The sequence below is a fragment of the Orcinus orca genome, chromosome 1, assembly GCF_937001465.1.
Source record: "Orcinus orca chromosome 1, mOrcOrc1.1, whole genome shotgun sequence".
NCBI lineage: Eukaryota > Metazoa > Chordata > Mammalia > Artiodactyla > Delphinidae > Orcinus > Orcinus orca.
In genome coordinates this window covers 208,126,744-208,148,453 of record NC_064559.1, presented here as the reverse complement: position 1 = coordinate 208,148,453, position 21,710 = coordinate 208,126,744, and the positions used below count along the sequence as shown (strand labels likewise).

Below are 21,710 nucleotides of genomic sequence, written 5' to 3'. Positions count from 1 at the left end.
TATGTGCACTGTGTACATATTCATAGAAAAAAATCTGAAATGCAACTGGAAATAACAGAAAATCAGGACTTGTATCTTCATTATTTGTGTACTGTTTGAGAATGACAATGTATTATTTGTATAAGCAGAACAAAGTAAACACAGGCATACGTGTGTGTTCATATGTATATATATATTCATATGCTAATTTAAAGGCTTAAACAGTCACCTTTCGCCTGCAATGTTGTAAAAGCCTCCTGATTCTTCGGCTCTTTATTTGCCATGTTCTCCTTCTCAAACTCCCCCAAACCCACTCTCCAAACTGCTATCGAAAAGGATTTTCTTAAAATGCAAGTCAGAAAATGCTACCTACCCTGCTAAAAATGCTTAAATGCTCATCACGCCAAGGATGAAATCTGAAGTCCGCAAGATGCTCGACCGTCCTCTCTACGGATTGACCTCTGCCCCGTCTCTTTAGAGCTCTCCCCTCCAGCAGCTCCTACAACGCTCTCCCACCCCTCAGTCATCCCACTGACTGTCCCAGTCAGGCTGCACGCAATGCCGTTTCCAGCCCCTGTTTTCCTCTCTTCCTGAAATGACTTTTCTACCCCTACTCTTTACCCAGCTGACTCCGGTTTATCCTTCAGGTGATGTCACTTCAGAAAATCCCCAAGATTGGTGTTGTCGTAAGAGGAATCTTACCTGTGAACCTGTTAACCCGCAATTGCTCTATTTAACACACATCAAACTACTTTTCAATTTCCTGCTGACACATCCGCGTCACTCATTAGTGAGATTCTAGAAGGACGGGCGTGTATCTTGCTCCCGGCCATCTCCCCAGCCCCTGGCACAATGCCCAGTGATTAACGTGTTCGGTAACTATTTGGACATTGATTACATGAGGAACTATGACACACTGAAGCTTATTAAACTTTAAAACTTGGAAATACAGCAAAAGCAAAACTAGTTTTTTTTTGTTTTTTTTTTTCTTTTTCGGCTGAGCAGCGAGGCTTGTGGAATCTTAGTCCCCCGACCAGGGATTGAACCTGGTCCCTCAGCAGTGAAAGTGCAGAGTCTTAGCCACTGGACCGCCAGGGAATTCCCACTAGCTGTCCTTTTACTGTCAAAGAAAAGAAAAAAAGAAAGGAAGAAAGAAAGAAAACTAATAATAAAGGGCTTAAAGACACAATCAGGGAATTCCCCGGTTGTCCAGTGGTGAGGACTCCGCACTTCCACTGCCATGGGCCAGGGTGCGATCCCTGGTCAGGGAACTAAGATCCAACAAGCCGCATGGTGTGACCTCCCCCAAATTTTTTAAATGACGCAATCAGGCTGAAGCAGCACAGATGGCCATTCTCTGATGTCCATGTGGCAGCCATGATTTTGGGGACCCCCCCCAGAAGGCCTAGAGCCCATATTTCACCCAAGCCTGGAAACAATCTCCCCAGGGCGAGTGAGCAGTGAGGGACCTTGAGTTAACTGGACATCGGTCACTGGGGTTCGTGTATTAGGGTGACAGGCCCGCTAAGGTGAATGGCACACGTTCGTCTTACTCTCTGGCCACTCAAGGCGGAGATCCCAGCGTGGTAGTTAAGCTTCACTTGGGGGTGTGAGCCAGAGGAGGGCTACATCAGCAGCTCAGACCCTTCCCGGGGTGGAGACAACCCTGCAGTGAGGCCTGGGTGGGTGCTAGGAGTTCTCTGTGACTCACTGTCTGCTTCCTAAATCTGTCTTGGGCCAACCGTGGGGCTGGGGGGGAGGGGGAGACAGATGAAGGTCGGAATGAGGGCTCTTATGGGAGCGCAGAGGGGTCAGTGACTAACACACCCTCAGGCCCTTCCTCTCTGGCCAGGAATGGGGTGTTTTCCAGGCCAGGTCTCTGATTCTGGGGCGCTGGAAGGCTGTTTGATTCCATGAACGCCATTCCTGACCCCCTCTGCCAAAACGCGTCATGGCACGAATCAAAAGTGAACTTACAAATATTGACGGTTTAGGAGGCATTTCACAGCCCTTCTTGAGAGAGGTACAAAGGCACGGTTGGGAACCTATCCCTGACCATCCTGGCAAGGGGGACACAACTTTAATGCACAAAACTGAAGGTTTCAAGGTCTGGGGACCTCTTTCCCCCCGCCCCGACCTTCCACCTCCCAGGAGAGGAAGCTGGGGAGCAGCTTCCCCCCACCCCCGACCCTGCCACTGGCCCCTCCGCGGCAGCTGCCAGTGGAATAGCTCTTCACACGGGACCCTGTTCTTTCTTCTTTCAGGGCTTAGAAGGCGGAAACCGAAAGCCTCCTTCCTCTGCCTTCTCAGAAGACAGGACACTATCTGCACCTAGATCAGAGATGATGGCTAACGCTCACCGGGCAACCCGTCTTCCACACTCTCAAATTCATTAAATCACTGTGAAGGAGAAAATGTGGCCAGCCTGCAGGAGGGGTTCTTAAAGGGCCCAGGCGAATTCACCAAGCAGCCCCTCCAAGACCCACAAAATCTCTTCTCACTCTGCCGTCCACCCTCCTTTCTGGACCGAAGAGGAAGAAAACACACTCACCGCTTCCTGGACGAAGGCTGAGCCAGCCGCGAGGTGGAGACCCGTATTTTGTCAGGACTGAATTCATGTTTGACCTCTGGGGTGGTGGCACCTTGCCTGGCCCTTGAGCCACGTGCTCGACCCACAGTCCCTGTCCCTCTCTGCCCAGCTGCAGCCCCAACACTGGAGGGCTTCTCCCAGACTCAGCCCCAACCTTAATTTCTCCAGCTGAATCGTCTGCACAGAAAACCACCGAGCTCTCAGCCCTGCCAATTCTCTTCTCCGACACAGGCCCCCTGGGCGCTGTATATTTGAACGTATGGACTCCGTGGCCGCGGTTTGCACTGTTTCCTTGCCGGTGGTTTCCTCCCCTTGGATTTTCCATCCCCAAGTACCCATATGCTCCCTGGCACGCACTCCTCACACCGCTGGCTGCCTCAGAGGGTGCCTTCCCTCCTTCCCCAGAAAGCAGTGCCACGAAGACCCTCGTCTCTGCAATGCCAACAGCCAGCAGCAGCCCCCCGCCGGACTCCTCGGTCAGGAGGAAGGCCTGCAAGTGTGGTGGCTTCTTCCTGCCCGGCCGACATGCACAGCCCGGAGAAAAGCCCAGGTCCGAAGCATTAGAAAAACCCAAGCCACAGTCCACTGAGCAGCACAGCAGCATCGGGGCCAGTCGCCATGGCAACCCTTGGCTTCCCAGCCCAACACATTGTCTGCCCGGCTCGGCTGTTTGCCGATTCCCAAGACTGCTTACTCAGCTCCCGGGATCTCCAGATTGGACCTGCTGCCCCTCAACTCCAAGTGCGGCTCCTTTCAGACTGCTCCCTCACCCCGCGGCCCACCCTCTGCCCCATTCTTTTCCTGGCAAAGCCCTGGAAATAACTTTAACGCAGCCAAGGCTTTCTGGAGGCCCTACCTCACGTGGCTCTTCCCCTACTGCACAGATGGCCCCCATATTTATTTTAGCCACTGTTCAGGCTTGGCCTGTCAGCCAAGTCTCGTTGCCTCTACCAGGCCCCACCCTGGGAGCGAGGGCCGAGGGGCTGAGCTCTCGCTCTCGGAGAGGCGGTTACAGACACAGACCCCCGGCTGGCTGGCTAGCTTTCTTTCTATTTGAACTCTTCTGGGAGCAAAATTCTTTTCCCTGCTAATATACTCTCAAAGATAGTCCAGAAACCATTTAACTTACATACATGGGCCCAAAAGGAAAAATGAAGATGAACTCCCACTGGAGTTTATCCCGCTCAATACTGAAACAGAGAAAAGGTACCGGGCACTTGCTGGGGTTTCCTGCCTTCCCCACTATGGCGCCCAGATTTCACTACCCCCTTTCGATGTTTTCCCCATAATTTCTCCTAAACATTTAAATAATTTCCGAGAATAAAATGGTCTATCTATGTACGTAAGAAAATCACACAATTAAATTCACATTCTTAAAAATATTTAATGATACAGAAGTTCACATATTAAGTGAAAAGAGCTGGATAGAAACCACACATACAGTTGGACACCAGTTTTATAAAACAAACACACACGTGCATTTCAAAAAAACACTGGACGAGACAGCATCCCAGCATCCACAGGGATTCCGTGGTGGGGACTTCAGGATCATTTCCTACATGGGTGAACTGGTCACACAATTTTAAAAGCAGTTAGCAGGGTTTATGAGAAACTCCCAGGAGCGGGTGATGGGTGGAAGCCCTGGGACCTTCCTCTCCGGAGCCCTGGGCAGGACCCACAGCAGGAAGAATGCTGTTAAGGGAAACCTGCCCGGGGACCGCCAGGTAAGGTGGTTTCCGGTGCCGACAGTTTCTGCTTTGTCCCAGTGTGACTGTGAGGGATACGATCGTGGTCCTGCCTTCTGGATTTACAACCCTTAGAGACAGGCCGCATGCTAAGAGTTACTGCTTCGCCTGCTGTAGACACGCCTCTCGCCCTCCTCACGCAGGGGCCCCGAGGGAAGCGCTATCCGCCCATCTTAGAGGACACAGGCTCAGGTTAAATACGCCCTCAGAGCTACACTGCTAGCCAGTGGCCCAGCCAGAAGGTGAACTCAGAGCTCCAACATCAAAGCCTGCTGCCTTAACCACGACATGGCCTCAACCAAATCTAAGGGAAACAACTACCAGACGCTTTAATAATCACCGTCCCACGTCCCTTGGTCCTCTCGCCGTCTGTCGGGCAGAAACCTGAGTGCCCAGAAGGGTGAGGACCCGCCTGTCACAGGGACCCCAGGAGCGGCAGCGGGCTCCCTCGCTTCAGCCGGGACCCCACCACCCCCATGTCCTCTCTGGCCAGCTACTTCCACGATTCGACTTTTCAAACACCAAGGCACCTCAAGAGGCAGTTCACCGACCCGTCTCCCCTTTCCTAAGGCCTCAGTTCTAATCTGGGGCCTCAGGGGATACAGTGGTGTCTGCCCCCAATGCCTATCGGGGGACAGATGGAAACAGAACTACCTGTCTTCACAAAATAAAATCAACCCTAGAATTGGAGAATCTTTTCATTTTCATGTCTACCTGTCCTGGAAACAGATCCATCTGAGAGCTGATTTTCAAGAACCACAAAATCAGTGACTAAGGGTTCTTGTTCTAAGTCATATATTCCTTTAATTTTCTTAAAATAAGCATGTCCTGCTTTAAAAATCACACACAGAAATGACTGAGTTTTTGTTAAGAGTATCTCCAACGCAGAACTCTCACTACCCGTCCTGAGCCATCACAGACAGTGGAAATGACAGAAAGCCCAAACCATCGTCACTGATAATCAAACACACCAGGTGGCTGCGCCGTTGCCAGTCTGACTGGCACACCTGGAGCTGACCACAGCGCCCTGTCTCCAGCATCTCTGGATGCTGACAGAGGCCTAGGTGGGCTCCTCGGCCAGGCCATCTCCAGCCTCCGTATGGCCAGCTGACCAATGGCTGACAGCTCCCTCTAGCGGCAACGTTTGTTTTCTTTACCGATGGGGACTGAAGCCCGCAGCCTGAATGGCCAGCAGGAAACAGGCTAAAAGCGAGCCTGGATTTAATGAAAACGCAAATGACGGGCCACCACTTGCTGCTAAAGACCTACAGTATTATTGTAAAGGTACAGGAACTTGGGAAGGAGGCAAAAAGTTGATGGTGGATTGTCTGTTAATAGTCTTTGCAAGGCCAAGAAAGAAAACCATGTACAAGTGAAATTTAGATATAAATAAGAAGCAACTAAGAAGCTAGACATCAGGGTGGGGGGGTGGGATGAACTGGGCGATTGGGATTGACATGTATACACTAATATGTATAAAATGGATAACTAATGAGAACCTGCTGTATAAAAAAATAAATAAATTTTTTTTTAAAAAAGAAGCCCTTCCTGCAGGGCCCCCTTTGTTCCTCTGGTAGAAAGAATCACAGTAAATACAAGTCTCCGTATGCAAATTAAATGGTTCCCACCGCAAAAAAAAAAGGAAGCTAGACATTAAATGGTCTCTAGGGTATCACACCTGATCCTGGATGGTGACAAGGGCTCTACAAGATGAGATGAAAAGCCACGTGAGTACTTAAGACAATGACAGTCAACGGTTTAAATGAACGTAAACATTAAAACCCACACATCATAATAGCTGTCCTTCAACACATTCTGCTAGGAAGCTGGAATTCACACCACCAGTTTGAAAGGCTACCTCAGTGTCCTAAACGCAGAAATGGTGACCTGACCTGGCTGTCCGGACTGTTTACCAAAACCACTTCCAACCTGGGAGGTTAAAGAATCCTGACCACCAGGAAGAAGACGGAGTTCCATCGTTGGCCCCAAAGCCCCCTGGGAGAACAGCACCATCACTGACACAGAGTTCAGGTCCAGCCACCGAGCCCAAGAGCATGAGCTGCTCCCCCGGTCCTTCTTCCGAACAGCCTAGTGTCCGGCTCTGCCCACTGTGCGTTTTTAATCTCAGATGTGAAGTCAATTAGGACAAATCTGGTTTTAAAGAGGCCCCAAGACAGGCTTCCTGGATTTGAGAGCATTTTTCAGCATAAAATTTTTCAGCATCAGATTTTAAAAAGGAAGAAGAAGAAGGGCTCTGGAGTCAAACTTTTATCTCTGAAACACTGATTAACTTTAACAGACCAAACAGAGGCTTAACCCTTGGCCCACACGCATGGACGGGGTTGGAGAGCATCCAATGCGCAGGGATGGGAACGCCCCCCGCCCCGGGGGAAGGACCACAGGGCGCCACCACATTCCGCTTTGCCCTCCATCCTGCTGGCCAGACTGCCTTCCTCCTTAGGACGTTTCTGTGGCTCCCATTACTCTATTTTTATCCAGATGCCAACAACCAGGTCCGGCAAAAACTTTATGAGGAATCTACCATGTTCTTTCTGTTTCAATGGCGCACAAACTTTCCCCTGCTGCTTTACTCCCTTAGAAAATAAAACAGAAGACCAGGGCAAACCTCTAGGTCATGTCGACTTAAGAACAGACTTAAATGTACTCTAAACATATCCATGAGTTATGCAGCAAACACTGCACCATTTGCTGCGTCAGCACGCCGTTCCGTTCGTGGCCACAGAACCCCATCGGTCCGCTGGCGCCGGCCTGGAGACAGAGTCAAGCTCTCGGAAGAAAAGGCCCTTCCCTGATGAAGAACAGCAGGATCAGTTTGTTTTTCGATAGAATTTAGGTTTGGGGTGTACTTTCTCTTTACGTGTTTCCTCAATTTCTCTTGCTCCAATTTTCTCTGATGCTCCAGGAAGTTTAAAATTATAATCTGTTGTGATGTAAGGTATGGTCCCTTCGAGCCCACGCTGAAATGGAAACACAGAGAAAATACTTCAAATCCAGCCAAGACGGAAGACAGTGTTAAAAGTGAGAGTCTGAGGAAGGTCCTCTCACTCCTAAGACACTCGGCTCCGCTCCCCTGGAAGGGCCCACTTACAATTCAACCCCCAAAAAACATCAAACAGCATGAGAATGGGGGTGGGGACTTCTCTCTCAAACGGGCAGAACGAGCTGGTGGGGAGGGGACACTGGTGCCTCCCCAGCTGCCTGCAGGTCCTGCCATTTGGTTTGGGGCCACACGGATGCCCTTGGCCAACGTGACCCTCCATGGCCTTCCCACGGGGACCCCTGAAGACTGTCTTCAGGGAGGGCTCATCATGGGGACGCCACCTCTGCTCTTTTCTCCCACACGCACGTCTGCAATGTCGGCTCCACCACGGGGCTCCTGGCCGTGCGTGATGGCGACTCTGGGCCCCAGACCTTTAGGCCACGCTGACACACCACCATGGGGTGTGAGCTCCCCAGACAATAACCTGCTCCCCCGTGACTCTCGCCCCGACTTCAGGCCCCCACTGTGGACACGGCCAGCGAGCTCCAGGGCTGCCCCCGGGGGCCGTACTCACCTGGCTCTTGAGAACACACTGTGGAATGGAAATGGTTCCAACCAGCAGACAGTTCACGTTTCTTAGCTCTTCCGGGGGCACAGGAGTGAGGATGTGGTAAAGCCTCTTCTCCATGTCGATCCCTCTACAAATTCCTTGAAAGCACACAAAACACACAAAAATCACCCTTTCTGGAAGATATCAAACTTCCCCACCACTCAGAATTGTAGAATGGCTTTTAAAATAAGAGTTTCAAGTTCAACTGTGTTTTGCTTTAAAAATACAAAGTGGCATATGTGAATATCTGAAGACTCTTGGTACCCTTCTCCTAGTTCAGCTGTGAGAAACCCAAGTCCTACACTGTCTTAACTAAGGCGCACCTGGGCCAGGGAGAAAGCCACCAGTGGGGAATGCAAAGATGACTCAGCCTCTCCCCACCACCAATCCCTTCTTTACGGTCTGTACTAAAGCATATGAGTTCTGTGGAAATGCTTTCGAGAAGTTCAGTGTTGTATCAATCAAGAACACATATTAACTGAGGGTTCTGCTAATCTTGAGGTGTGTAGGCCCAGCCCCCTTCCAGAAGTATACACTGACAGTTACTGATCTCAGTGAGCCGGGGGACGATCACGTGAGGCAGGTTTGGTGAGGGACGCAGGGACCCAAGGCTGCCAGGCACCATGAGGCTGGGTCCACATGCTGGACCTGTGCGAAGGGACGCACCAGGATGCAGTGTGATCTCGTATGTGCTCAGATCACCCCTAACCGTGGGGAGTCCAGTTACACAGCTTTTCCACTAGTCCAGGGCAAGAAATGAGACGGGCGTGGTGAGAAGAGGTGAGATGGAGGAGTCTGACTTTCTGAAAACGAAACCACCAGGCCTGCGAGTGGGCTGGATGTGGAGAATGAAAGCAAGGGGGTGCCAAGGAGGACCCAGGGGCCTGACCCAAACACCAGAGTACATCTTCAAAGGACTGTTCATGGCCTGGGAACTGGGGATGGTGTGGGCTGGGAGGAGGAGATCTGGGGAGAACATCAGGGAAGGGGTAGAAGGACCTATCAGGACTCAGTTTGGGACCCAAGTCTTAGGTGCCAGTGAGACATCCAAGCGGAAAAGTGCCATGCTCACACGGGCTTGGAACTCTGATGCACCGCTGTGCTGGAGAGACCCCACGGACGTCAGCCTAAGATGGACTCAGAGCCCCAGCAGTGGGTGGGAGGGCCCACGGAAAACATGTCAGATGAGAAGGAGGCCGTGACCAGGCCCTTAGGAATCTTGGAGGAGAAGCAGAGAAAGGACCGCTTCTTTCCTGCCCTCCAGCCCGCAGAGCCCGCTATACAGAAGACAGAGAAGCTAAGCTCTCTGGCCACTCCAGCCAAGTGACGGCGACAAGGTCAAGCCCAGCCATCGACAGTTAAGAAGCGGGTCAGTTTCAGTAGGTTTACAGACAGTGTCCCTCTCAGACTCACCAAACCCCAAACAATCACAGATGGGCGTCTGGGCAAGCAGGATGGGCCCACTTGCGTATCCTCTGACATCATCCAGGATCTTGCAAAGCCCAACCCAGCTGGCGTTCACAGCGTATAATATGTGGGTAGGAGCGACATCAGCGTGGATAATCCGGAGTGCCACGGCATTGAAAGGGACCTGAAAGATACATGCGCATCCCCCTCTATGAATTCTACTTGAAAGACTACTTTTAATTTTTACAAGTCGACTCACCAGCTATCTGACGTTCTATCTGCCAAACCACCTACCAGGAAATATCTAAACAGAATGCGAACACCAACCAGCATTTGTTTAGTGCTTCACCGTTCTAATACAGAGAACCTAGGAAACTTAAACAAAGCTCCTGTATACCAGCAATACCTGCTAGAAATCTAAACTGAATGCCTGGAACTTTGTCTACAGAGACACAATGAGATGCAAGTTTGGAGACATCCTACATGAGCTGAAGTTGACGGAGGGAGACTATGGAAACCCCTCACTGAGGTCTCCTGATGGGAGAAAGTAAAAATCCATTCAGTGAGAAAAAGCCTCCATTCACTCCCTAATTTAATTATTGCAATAAGAAAAATGGATTGCATTCCCGGAGCACGAGGTAAATAATTACTTTTAACATGTAACTTTCTGGGTAATTTCAAACTTTTAAAGTAGAAAAACTTTTTTTTTAAAATTTTATTTTTGGCTGCGTTGGGTCTTTGTTGCTGCACATGGGCTTTCTCTAGTTGCAAGGAGTGGGGGCTACTCTTCGTTGCGGTGCGTGGGCTCTAGGCACTTGGGCTTCAGTAGTTGTGGCGCGCAGGTTCAGTAGTTGTGGCTCGCGGGCTTAGTTGCTCGCGGCATGTGGGATCTACCTGGACCAGGGCTCAAACTTGTGTCCCCTGCATTGGCAGGCGGATTCTTAACCACTGTGCCACCAGGGAAGTCCCTCTCACATTTGTTTTTGAAGCCTAAATAATATGTATAACAAAATGCTTTTCTGGGGACTTCCCTGGTGGCGCAGTCATTAAGAATGACTGCCACAACTACTGAAGTCAGTGCACCTAGAGCCTGTGCTCTGCAACAAAAGAAGCCACCACAACGAGAAGCCCACACACGGCAATGAAGAGTAGCCCCCACTCACCGCAAGCAGAGAAAAGCCTGCGCAGCAACGAAGACCTAATACAGCCAAATAAATAAAATTTTAAAAAAATTGTTTAAAAAACAAATGTGAACTTGTAACAAAAGGCAGTTTAAATTACTGGCAGCTAAGTTTCACGTTCAGTTATAGAGCATCGCCAAGTGAGTAAATTGCAGTAAATCAACCAAAACTCCATTAAACCAACTGCCTTAGGTTGTTCAGTGGTTGTTCAGTGGAGATGACATGGAAGCCTGGAGCCAATCTCTCCATCAGGCTCAGGAAACGCATCCTTGCCCCCCAGGTCACAGCCCCTGCCTGTGCAACCTCAGGCCAGTGTGTCTGCCTGGCTGTGCCCGGTTTTCTACACTGTAAGCGGGGTCTATAACAGCACCTCCCCGGCAGGCTGCCACCCCAGGTAATGTGCTCGGCAGAGCGCGCGGCACAGCGGGTGCTCAGCACTGCACAGGCCACGCAGCAGAGCTGAGTACCCTGGGCTCTAGAGTCAGGCCGCCTGGGCGCCAGTCCCGGCCCAAACTTTTACTATGGGCCTTTGGGCAAGCTGACTCAGTGCCCCTGGCCTCAGTTCTGCCGTCTGTAAAGTGCGGATAATAACAGCGCCTCGGTGAGTAAAGGAGTTAACCCGGGCTTAGAAGAGAGCACGGCACAGGGTGAGCTCTTAGAAATGCTACCTGTTGCTGTTTCATTCTGTCATCATTTGGAATCCTAACGTTATGGTGGTTTCTTCCCAAATGAACTTCTTCAGAGGTTGGAATGCAAGATGCATGTACGCTGGTGCCAGAACCTACTTGCGACGATGTATGAAACAGTTTAAGAGTGTTCTCCGGGCGCCAGGCCCTGCTGTGAGCACTCGTGAAGCCCGCACAAGCGTTCTGCGAGGTCGGGCACCGCTGCACCCAGCCACTCAGTGCAAGGGCGGAGGTGGGCTGCCAGCGCGTAATCCCAGCGCCAGGCCCAGCACAGCAGTGAAGAGCTCGGCTCTGGAGCTGGGCTGCCTGGCTCTGTGGCCAGCTGTGCCACTCACACTGGATCACCCAGCTCCCTCTGTAAAGCGGGGACAGTCACCAAATCTACACCACAGGGCTGCCCTGAGGACTAAATGAGTGAGGCGCTATGAAGTGGTCAAGGTGCTCTTGGCACGCAGGCACGGGCGTGTTTAAGTAACCCAAATAAAGACAATTCCAAGCGTTCAGATCACCTGATAGGGTGTCAGACCATGTAAGGGACACAGTGGCTTTGGCACTGGGGGCTGCAGCTGGCCAAGGTAACTCAGCACTGCCAACTCGCGAAGGACTTTGTTATGTGATTCTCTGAAAAGGAAATCACAACGAGGTAAACAGAGATTTAACCTTCCAGGCCCACCTCCCACTAGAGACATCACACAGATTCTACGCACACAGCCCACGTTCCAACCTTAGCATCTGCAGACCCTGCCCTTCCATAAACCCCCTGGAAATCCTTCAAGTCAAAGGCCCTGGCAAACAGACCTGGAAGCCAATTCTGGATGTTTCCACTGGCAAAGTAACCATTCAGAAAATAACTGACTCTCCTTCATAAATAGATAGCTGTGACAGAGATCTGAAAAATTTTAGCGGACTATTCCTTTGAAGGAATTGAGGACAGAAGGCCTTGTAAGACTGAAGAAAACTAACTTCTCCAGCCATGATGCTTTGCTTACCTATTTCTTGGAGTTTTTCCAGACACAAACTCCGACTTAACGGACATCAGTTTGAATCCAGTAAACAGAAGTGGATTCTCCTTTTCTTCGTCAGCAAATTCTAAACTGTCTGCAAATTCTGCCAGGTGGAACCCTCTGTTTCTGACTTTGGACGTGCTCTTTGTGTACAAGCCGTCCATGTTGTCCACGTAGCTTGGGCTGAGGTCTGGCATGTACCTACCCCGGTCGGAGCTGAACTGAACGACGTGGCTGGGCGACAGCAGTCGGATCAGGTCAATAAGAAGCAGGAGACCCTCGTCTACGAGGAAGGAGACCACGGGAGCACAGTTAGCGCACAGAGAGGCGACGCACTCCTGCAAAAAGCTGGACTGCTTCTGAGACAAGGAATTGCCCCAAAACCGGGCTTCGGCACTAATGTCTGGAAGCCACGCACTTATCCCCACTGCCCAACCCTCCCGTCCAACCCATGCGCCTCGGCGGGCTTACCTGCCACCCAGCCCATCGTGTTGACGATAAGAGGGGACTCTCTCTTGTAGGAGCTGAACACATACTTTATTATCTCAATATAATTTTCAAAGCTGTTTTTACAAGAAGGCTTCCCATAATAGACCATTTTCTGGGGTGTCCTCTGGTGGGTGAAAGGTGGCCCTAAGACGATAAAGATGAGCGTCATCGATCCGGGAGAACCTAAGAGGCGGCGAGGGTTTTGGTCCAGCCATCGTCACTGACGAAGCTCCTCAGGAAATCCGAGCCCGTCCTACCACTAGGAATAGCTGTGCTCCTACTTTCAGAAGTCTAAGGTTTCAACTTCATACAAAGACACGCTCACGATTACATACACAGTTAACCCCAACTAAGTCCTAATACAGCCACTCACTCAACAAACATTTACTGAACACCTACTGAATGCTGGGCATTGTCCTAGATACTTAGGACATTTCTGTGAACTGAACAAACATCCCTACAGGGCTTACACACTAAGGAAACGACGATTAATAACAGCAGCAGTCACCTGTTGGACTACAGTACTGTGTCCTACGTATGCTACACACACAGTCTCTAGTTTTCATAAACACCCTGTGAGACAGGAAGCATTACTTTTCCCCATTTTTACAGACAAGGAAATTGAGAAAGAGATTAACCTGACCAAGGTCACACAGCTAGTAGAAATCAGCTGGACTTGAACTCAGGTGGTCCAGCTCCAGAGCTGATACTCCCTAATCACAACAGCAGTCTGTCCATCCCCTCTGGCTGGGGCCAGCGCCCACAGCAGACAGAGGACGACGTCGCAACACAGTTGGCGGGGCAAGGGCCTTGGTCAATGCAGTTGGGGCGAGGCCGCCTGGGCAAGAGCTGGCGAGGCTCCCCTCCAGGTCGGGGCCAGGGGATTCGGGGCAGCCCACAACAGAGAGGGTGGCCTGCCTAGTCGAGGGACTGAGCCAATACAAGGGGGCTGAGCAAATATGTAAATATACTGCGAATAACGGCAGCCAGGGTTCTTACCATCAGAGAAGGAACTTACAAATATGGAAGGGGGAAGGCTACCTAGAATGAACCCTGGGTGCTAGATTAGAATCGGAATGATCAGTGCAGGGAACTCCCTGGCGGTCCAGGGGTTAGGACTCCACGCTTCCACTGCAGGGGGCCCAGGTTCGATCCCTGGTCAGGGAGCTAAGATCCCGCAAGCCACGTGGTGTGGCCAAAAAAAAAAAAAAAGAAGATCAGTGCAAACTCATGGCTCTTAATAAACAGACAGATAGAGAAAGACACAGAAATATGTGTGTGTACATATATGTGCACACACACATATATATGTACATACATGACATGCATGGGTTTAAGCATATGCATATTCCCTAACTCTGTCCATGGTGAGGATCTAGAAGAAATGACACCCAGAAAAAGATAAAAATAGCACACCTAGTTAGAATGGAAAACCCTGGCAAACACTATCTTAACCAACTGATCAAAGCTAACATGTCTGGCAACAGGACAAACTGACAGCATGTTGATATGACACACGGAGAACAGCGTCACTTCTAAATCAAACCACAGGGGAGCCTACAAACGTACCCTTCGAATTGTCAAGGTCATAAAAGATAAGAAAAGCCGGAGGAACTGTTCCAGACTAAAGGGGACTAAAGATTTGTAAGTACACACTGGGCCTACACAGATGATTGGAACAGTGGACAAAATCGAGTAACCACACTGTAGCAATGTTACTACCCTGATTCTGGTGGTTGTACTATGATTACACAGCAGTGTCCTTGTTTTTAGAAATACCCACTGAAATACTAAGGGATAAAAAAGGAAAAAAAATTAAATGAAGTAGAGAAAATGTAAAAGAGGAACAACGAAAACAGCTAAAGAGCTAAGTCTAAACAATTTTTCTTTTTTGGCTGCGCTGTGTGGCTTGCAGGATCTCAGTTCCCAGACCAGGGACTGAACCCAGGCCATGGCAGTGAAAGCCTGGAATCCTAAACACTAGGTCACTAGGGGCTTCCCCTAAACATTTTTTTTTTTTTTAACATCTTTATTGGAGCATAATTGCTTTATAATGGTGTGTTAGTTTCACTTTATAACAAAGTGAATCAGCTATACATATACAGATATCCCCATATCTCCTCCCTCTTGCGTCTCCCTCCCACCCTCCCTATCCCAACCTAAACCCGTATTTTTTAGAAAGCTGTTAAAATAAAGTAAATGTATTTAAAAATTCTTACTGACTAAAAGCGTGTTAAATCGCTAATATATCTAGCAACCTAATGTGATACCGTCTGCTTCCTTTAAAAATCAACTTAACAAAAGTCACACAACACCTGAACAGGAACAGAAAAAGCATTTGACAAAATCCAACATCCTTCCATGATAAAAAACATTTCACAGACTAGGAATAGAAGACAACTTCTTCAACCTGACAGAGGTAAAGTGAAAAAGCCACAGCTAACATTTTGCTTAATGGTAAAAGACTGTACGCATTACCTCCAAGATCAGGAACAAGAAAATGATGTTTACTTTCTATTCAACACTGTATTAAAGGTTCTAGCCAGAGGTACCAGACAAGAAAAAGAAATAAAAGGCATCCAACTTGGAAATGAAGAAATAAAACTATCTCTATTCACAGATGACATGACCTTATATATAGAAAATCCCAAAGAATTCACAAGAATGCTACTAGAGGTAATAAAGGAATTCAGTAAAGTTACAGGGCATAAGATCAAAACACAAAAGTCAGTTATGTTTCTATACACCAGCAATTAGCAATATGAAAAGGAAATTAGAATAGCAATTCCACTTACAATAACTAAAAGAATTAAATCCTTAGGAATAAATCTAACCAAGGAGGTAAAATACTGCTTAAAGAAATTAAAAAGGGAGTTTACCTGGTGGCACAGTGGTTAAGAATCTGCCTGCCAATGCAGGGGACACGGGTTCGAGCCCTGGTCCGGGAAGATCCCACATGCCGCGGAGCAACTAAGCCCGCGAGCCACAACTACTGAGCCTGCGCTCTAGAGCCCGCAAGCCCCAACTACTGAAGCCTGTGTGCCACAACTTCTGAAGCCCGCATGCCTAGAGCCTGTGCTCTGCAACAAGAGAAGCCACCGCAATGAGAAGCCCGCGCACCGCAACAAAGAGTAGCCCCCGCTCTCAGCAACTAGAGAAAAACGGCATGCAAGCAAAAACACAATGCAGCCAAAAAAAAATAAATTAAATTAAATTAAATGAATGAACAAATAAATTTATTTAAAAAAAAAAGGGACTTCCCTAGTGGTCCAGTGGGTAAGACTCTGTGCTCCCAATGCAGGGGGTCCGGGTTCAATCCCTGGTCGGGGAACTAGATCTCGCATGCCACAACTAAAAGTCTGCGTGCCGCAACTAAAGATACCCTATGCTGCAAGGAAGATCCCGTGTGCCGCAACTAAGACCTATGACCTGGCGCAGCCAAAATAAATAAACAAATATTTAAAAAAAAAGAAAAGAAATTAAAGAAGACCTAAAAAATTACAGACTGAAAACAATCCCTATCAAAATTCTAATAGCCTTTTCCCCAGAAATGGAAAAGCCTATTCTCAAATTCATATGGAATTGCAAAGGGTCCCAAAAGGCCAAACAATCTTGAAAAAGAATAAAGTTGGAGGACTCACATTTCCCAACTTTTAACCTACTACAAAGGTACAGTAATTAAAAGTGTGGTGCTGGCCTAAGGGCAGACATAAACCAAAGGAATAGAATAAAGAGTCCAGAATGATTTTCAACATGGGTGCCAAGATCACTCAGTGGGGGAAGGACAACAAACGGATATTGGAAAACTGGACATCCACGTGCAAAAGAACAAAGTTGGACCCTCCCTTGTATCATACACAAAAATTAACTCAAAATGGATCAAAGACCTAAGTGTTAGAGCAAAAACTGACAAAATTCCTAGAAGTAAGGAATTAACATCCAGAATATATAAAAAACTCCTAAATTCAACAAAAACAAAGAACCCAATTCAAAAATGGGCAAAGGGGGACTTCCCTGGTGGCGCAGTGGTTAAGAATCCACCTGCCAATGCAGAGGACACAGGTTTGAGCCCTGGTCCGGGAAGATCCCACATGCCACAGAGCAACTAAGCCCATGCGCCACAGCTACTGAGCCCCCGTGCCACAACTACCGAAGTCCGCGCACCGAGAGCCCGCACTCCGCAACAAGAGAAGCCACTGCAATGAGACGCCCGTGCACTGCCCACCCTCGCCGCAACTAGAGAAAGCCCACGTGCAGCAACGAAGACGCAACGCAGCCAAAAATAAACAAATTAATTAATTAATTAAAAAGATGGGCAAAGGACTAAACTAGACATTTCTCCAAAGCAGATGTACAAATGGCCAATAAGCACATGAAAAGATGCTCAACTCCATTAGTCATTAGGGAAATGCAAATCAAGACCAAAAAGAGATATCACTTCACATCCACAAGAAAGGTCATAATTAAAATAACAAAAATTGGGACTTCCCTGGTGGTCCAGTAGTTAAGAATCCGCCTTCCAATGCAGGGGACACGGGTTCCATCCCTGGCTGGAGAACTAAGATCCCACATGCCGTGGGGCAACTAAGCCCGCGCTCCACAGCCTGCACACCACAACTACTTTGTTCAAGATCACAATGGGCAGAAAATGAAAACAATCCAAGTGTCCATCAACAGTTAAAAGGATAAACAAAATGTGACATAATGGAATAATTTTCAGCCATAAAGAGGAATTACTTTTGACATATGCTACAATATGAACAGACCTTAAAACCTTTATGCTTAGTGAAAAAAGCCTGACACAGAAGGACAAATATTGCATGATTCCACTTATATGAGGTGCCTAAATTAGGCAAATTCATAGGAACCGAAAGTAGGCTGGCGGTACCTAAGGGCTGTGGGGGACTGGGGTGGGGAATGGGCTACTGTTTAACAGGTATAGCATTTCAGTTTGGGACAGTGAAAAAGTTTTGGAGGTAGATAGCGGTGGTGGTTACACAACACTAGGAATGTATTTAATGCCACCGAACTGTACACATGAATAGTTAAAATGATAAATCTCATATTATGTATATTTTTGTATTAAAAAAAAGCAGTGTGGGAGTTCCCTGGTGGCCTAGTGGTTAGGATTCCAGGCTTTCACTGCCGTGGCCAGAGTTCAATCCCTGGTTGGGGAACTGAGATCTTGCAAAGCCAAAAAAAAAAAGGCAATGTGGGACTCTGATTTGGATTCTGAAATATAAAAAGGATATTAGTAGGATAACTGATGAATTCTGAAAAAAGACCTATAGATTAGTTAATAGTATTATATCAATAGTTAACAGTATTAAATCAATGTCAATTTTTTTTCTTTTTTTTTGTGGTACGTGGGCCTCTCACTGACGCGGCCTCTCCCGTTGCGGAGCACAGGCTCCGGACGCACAGGCTCAGCGGTCATGGCTCACGGGCCCAGCTGCTCCGCGGCATGCGGGATCCTCCCAGACCGGGGCACGAACCCGTGTCCCCTGCATCGGCAGGTGGACTCTCAACCACTGCGCCACCAGGGAAGCCCCAATGTCAATTTCTTGATTTAGATCATTGTATAGGGTTATATAAGATGTTAATATTACTGAAAAGTGTTTCCAATTTACATAAAATAAAATGGATGGGAATTCCACTTACTAAAATGGAACCCTAGAAAGGTCTTATTGGGTTTTTGTTTTTGTTTTTTTGAGGCTAGAGGAATAGTTATGGGAAGACCATGAGTTTGGGAGTGGGGGAGAATGTTCTTTTTTTTATATTTTATACTTTTGTATGCTTTGAAATTTTTTTTTTAAATACTTTTTTTTATTATTTATTTTATTTATCTATCCTTGGCTGCTTGGCCATGTTGGGTCTTCATTGCTATGCGCGGGCTTTCTCCAGTTGCCGCGAGCGGGGGCTACTCTTCGTTGCGGTGCACGGACTTCTCATTGCGGTGGCTTCTCTTGTTGCGGAGCACAGGCTCTAGGTGCGCGGGCTTCAACAGTTGTGGCTCGTGGGCTCTAGAGCACAGGCTCAGTAGTTGTGGCGCACAGGCTCCGTGGTATGTGGGATCTTCCCGGACCAGGGCTTGAACCCGTGTCCCCTGCATTGGCAGGCGGATTCTTATCCACTGCGCCACCAGGGAAGCCCTCTTTGAACTTTCTGTATCATTACTTTCGCACTGTATAAAACCAAGACATTTAAAAAGTATATAATACATACCTAGAACCGGTTCTGTAACATTAAGTAGAGAAATGCAACCTGGTGGAGTAAATTCTGTCTGTCCCAGATCACATTCCAAATAGTCAATGCAGGATATACTGAAAATTTAAAAGAAAGAAAGAAAATCTTAACAAGTTTTGCTGTGCCCAAAGGGTACATCAGATTGTAAAGATTCTATGTGAGGCACAGGCATAATCCACCCCATGCAGCCTCACAGGCAGGACGCTCCGAAGACGACAACCAACACAGCAGAAGGACGGTAAAGAGAAAGTGGGACGCAGGCAAGGCCACAGTGTCCACTCAACATGTGGATAAAATTTTGCCTTTCTTAACATTTTATTTTTAAAATACAACAGAATTTATCCCTACCCTGACTCTCTGGATTTGGACAAATACATTTTCAGAGAGCAAGTGACAACTGTCACGAGCTCACCGACAGGGAAGGTGGGTATACCTGAGAGCGCCATCACTTCACCCCAAAGCCTGGTATAACCAGACGGCCTCACTCAGCTGAGTGGCTTTGCAGGGTTGTATATAATCTCTACTTAGGAGTCAGGATGCATTCCCATCTAGTTTCTCAAATCAAAAATCCTACTTCCTGCCAAAAATCTAGCAATATGTCAAAAATACGCTTACCTATTTAACAACTGGTTAATCAGGTATCTAATAAATGTTGACTTTCCAATGTCCTGAGAGCCACAAACCAGAATGACAGGGCAGCCGTCTGCTTCTTCTGGAGGTGAAACAAACATTGACCCCTAAAATTAGCCACCTTCTTTAGGACGCTAATCATCAACAGTAACCCTCTGAGGCTTTGGTGGATAAACGCTAGACTGTATCGGTACCTGTTACTCACCACAAGAAATGCTGACTAACTCTTCCATGACTGAAAAGGCACTCTCGGTTAAACGAAGGCCGTTTTTTTTTCTCTCTCTTCTAATGCCGACAGATTTCAAGGCGAAATACTCAGAGTTAATCTGGAAAGTTGGAATCTGAAAGTAACAATGTAAACTTTAAGAAAAGATGAAAACAAGCACATTTCTTTTTCTCCAGTTCTAAATTAATAAGACTTATGTAGTTGTGAGCTACAAAAGATAAATTTGATCCCTCCCTTTCTCTCACCCCCCAAATCCAACCCTCCGGTAAGTCTTGTTGACTCCCAAAGCCGTCCATGTCTCTATTTTCATAGCTTACGCTTACTACCAAGCTGCCACCACCTCTGCAGGAGACTCCAGAGAAAAAGAAAATGCATGAAAATTTAAAAGTGATGGCCACAAGAAAAATTCAACCGAAGACGCCAGCTGTAGAACAGGTTGGTGATTTGGAATAAAGTCAAGACAGTCTCCAAAAACATCAAGCAAAAAGACAAAGAGTTGAAAGGAGGGACTCCCCTGGTGGTCCAGCAGTAAAGAATCTGCTCTCCAATGCAGGTGATGGGCGTTCGAGCCCTGGTCGGGGAACAGAGCCCACATGCTGTGGGACAACTAAGCCAGCACGCCACAACTACTGAGCTCACGCGCCTCAACTAGAGCCCGCGTGCTGCAAACTACAGAGCCCATGCACTCTGGAGCCTGCGTGCCACAACTAGAGAGCGAGAGGAAAAGAAAAACCCACCACCACTAGATAGAAGCCCGCGCACCGCAACGAACCACCCACGTGCCGCAACTAAGACCCGACGCAGCCAAAAACAAATAAATAATAAATAAATCTTTAAAAAAAGAGAGTTGAAAGGATGTGGAAGGTGGAGACATGAAGTCCGATGGCATTCTAGCAGAAGTAGCAAGAAACCACAGGAAAGCCACCGGAGGAATGAGAGCAGAGCCCTGGCAGAAGCAAGTGGGTCTCAGATGGAATAAGGGAGGACCCAGGAAGAGACCCCACCCATGATCACATCCGCATGCAATTCATCAACCCTGAGGAGAAGGACCTCATAAAAGGAGCAAGGGGCTTCCCTGGTGGCGCAGTGGTTGAGAGTCCACCTGCCGATGCAGGGGACACAGACGGGTTCGTGCCCCGGTCCAGGAGGATCCCACATGCCGCGGAGCGGCTAGCCCCGTAAGCCATGGCCGCCGAGCCTGCGCGTCTGGAGCCTGTGCTCGGCAATGGGAGAGGCCACAACAGTGAGAGGCCTGCATGCCGCAAAAAAAAAAGGAGCAAGAATCAGCCTGGGGTGAGGATTCCTAGCAGGTATTCTGGATTCTAGAAAACAGTAGAGCAAGTCCTTCAAGGTTTCTAGGAAAACTTCTGTGAACCTGTAATTCTACACTCCGCTCAACTATCAATCACTGAGGGAAGAACAAGTACATCTTATAAAATGAGATAAGCGAAAGTTTACTATTTGCCTTATATGAAAATATAATTCCAGAATGTGTTAACGCGTAAGTGTGGAAAGGAAAGTTATCCAACAAAGATCATAAGGAGGATAAACAGTGCTGGTTGGGAAAGTCGCAGGGACAAAACAAAAGCTGAAAATAAATGAAAAAAGAATGAGTTTGATCGTGGCATCTGAAACATTCACTTGGTAACAAGGGATTTCCATTCTCTTCTCTATGGCTCCGACCAAGCTGCTGGATTCTGTACTAGATTAAATTTACATGACACAAGAGCCCATTCATTGTCCTGCCCTTGTTTCGTATCTTCCAGCCTCCAACCCCCTCCTACTCCCTAGGTGATAACCTTGAACCATTTCACAGCGTAAGGGGAAGCAATCAGAAGAGACCTTCCCCTTGTCTCTGGCTCTGTCCCAGGCACTGCCTTCGGCCACTCTGAAGGAACTGCCTCTGCTCCTAAGGC

At 48.1% G+C, this 21,710-nt stretch overlaps 1 protein-coding gene across 1 annotated transcript in view; it reads right to left on the bottom strand.

Moving 5' to 3' along the window:
- Positions 1-3,933: 3,933 nt before the first annotated feature.
- Positions 3,934-21,710, bottom strand: part of NOL9 (nucleolar protein 9) — a 21,111-nt gene continuing 3,334 nt past the window's right edge. Inside the window, exons 4-12 of the mRNA XM_004272337.3 lie at positions 19,774-19,909; positions 19,554-19,650; positions 18,918-19,015; positions 12,675-12,836; positions 12,189-12,486; positions 11,709-11,820; positions 9,339-9,516; positions 7,890-8,023; positions 3,934-7,292 (exon numbers count right to left, since the gene is read on the bottom strand). Of these exons, the coding sequence (XP_004272385.1) occupies positions 7,143-7,292; positions 7,890-8,023; positions 9,339-9,516; positions 11,709-11,820; positions 12,189-12,486; positions 12,675-12,836; positions 18,918-19,015; positions 19,554-19,650; positions 19,774-19,909 (1,365 nt within the window). The 3' untranslated portion in view covers positions 3,934-7,142. The remainder of the gene's footprint in view (positions 7,293-7,889; positions 8,024-9,338; positions 9,517-11,708; positions 11,821-12,188; positions 12,487-12,674; positions 12,837-18,917; positions 19,016-19,553; positions 19,651-19,773; positions 19,910-21,710) is intronic.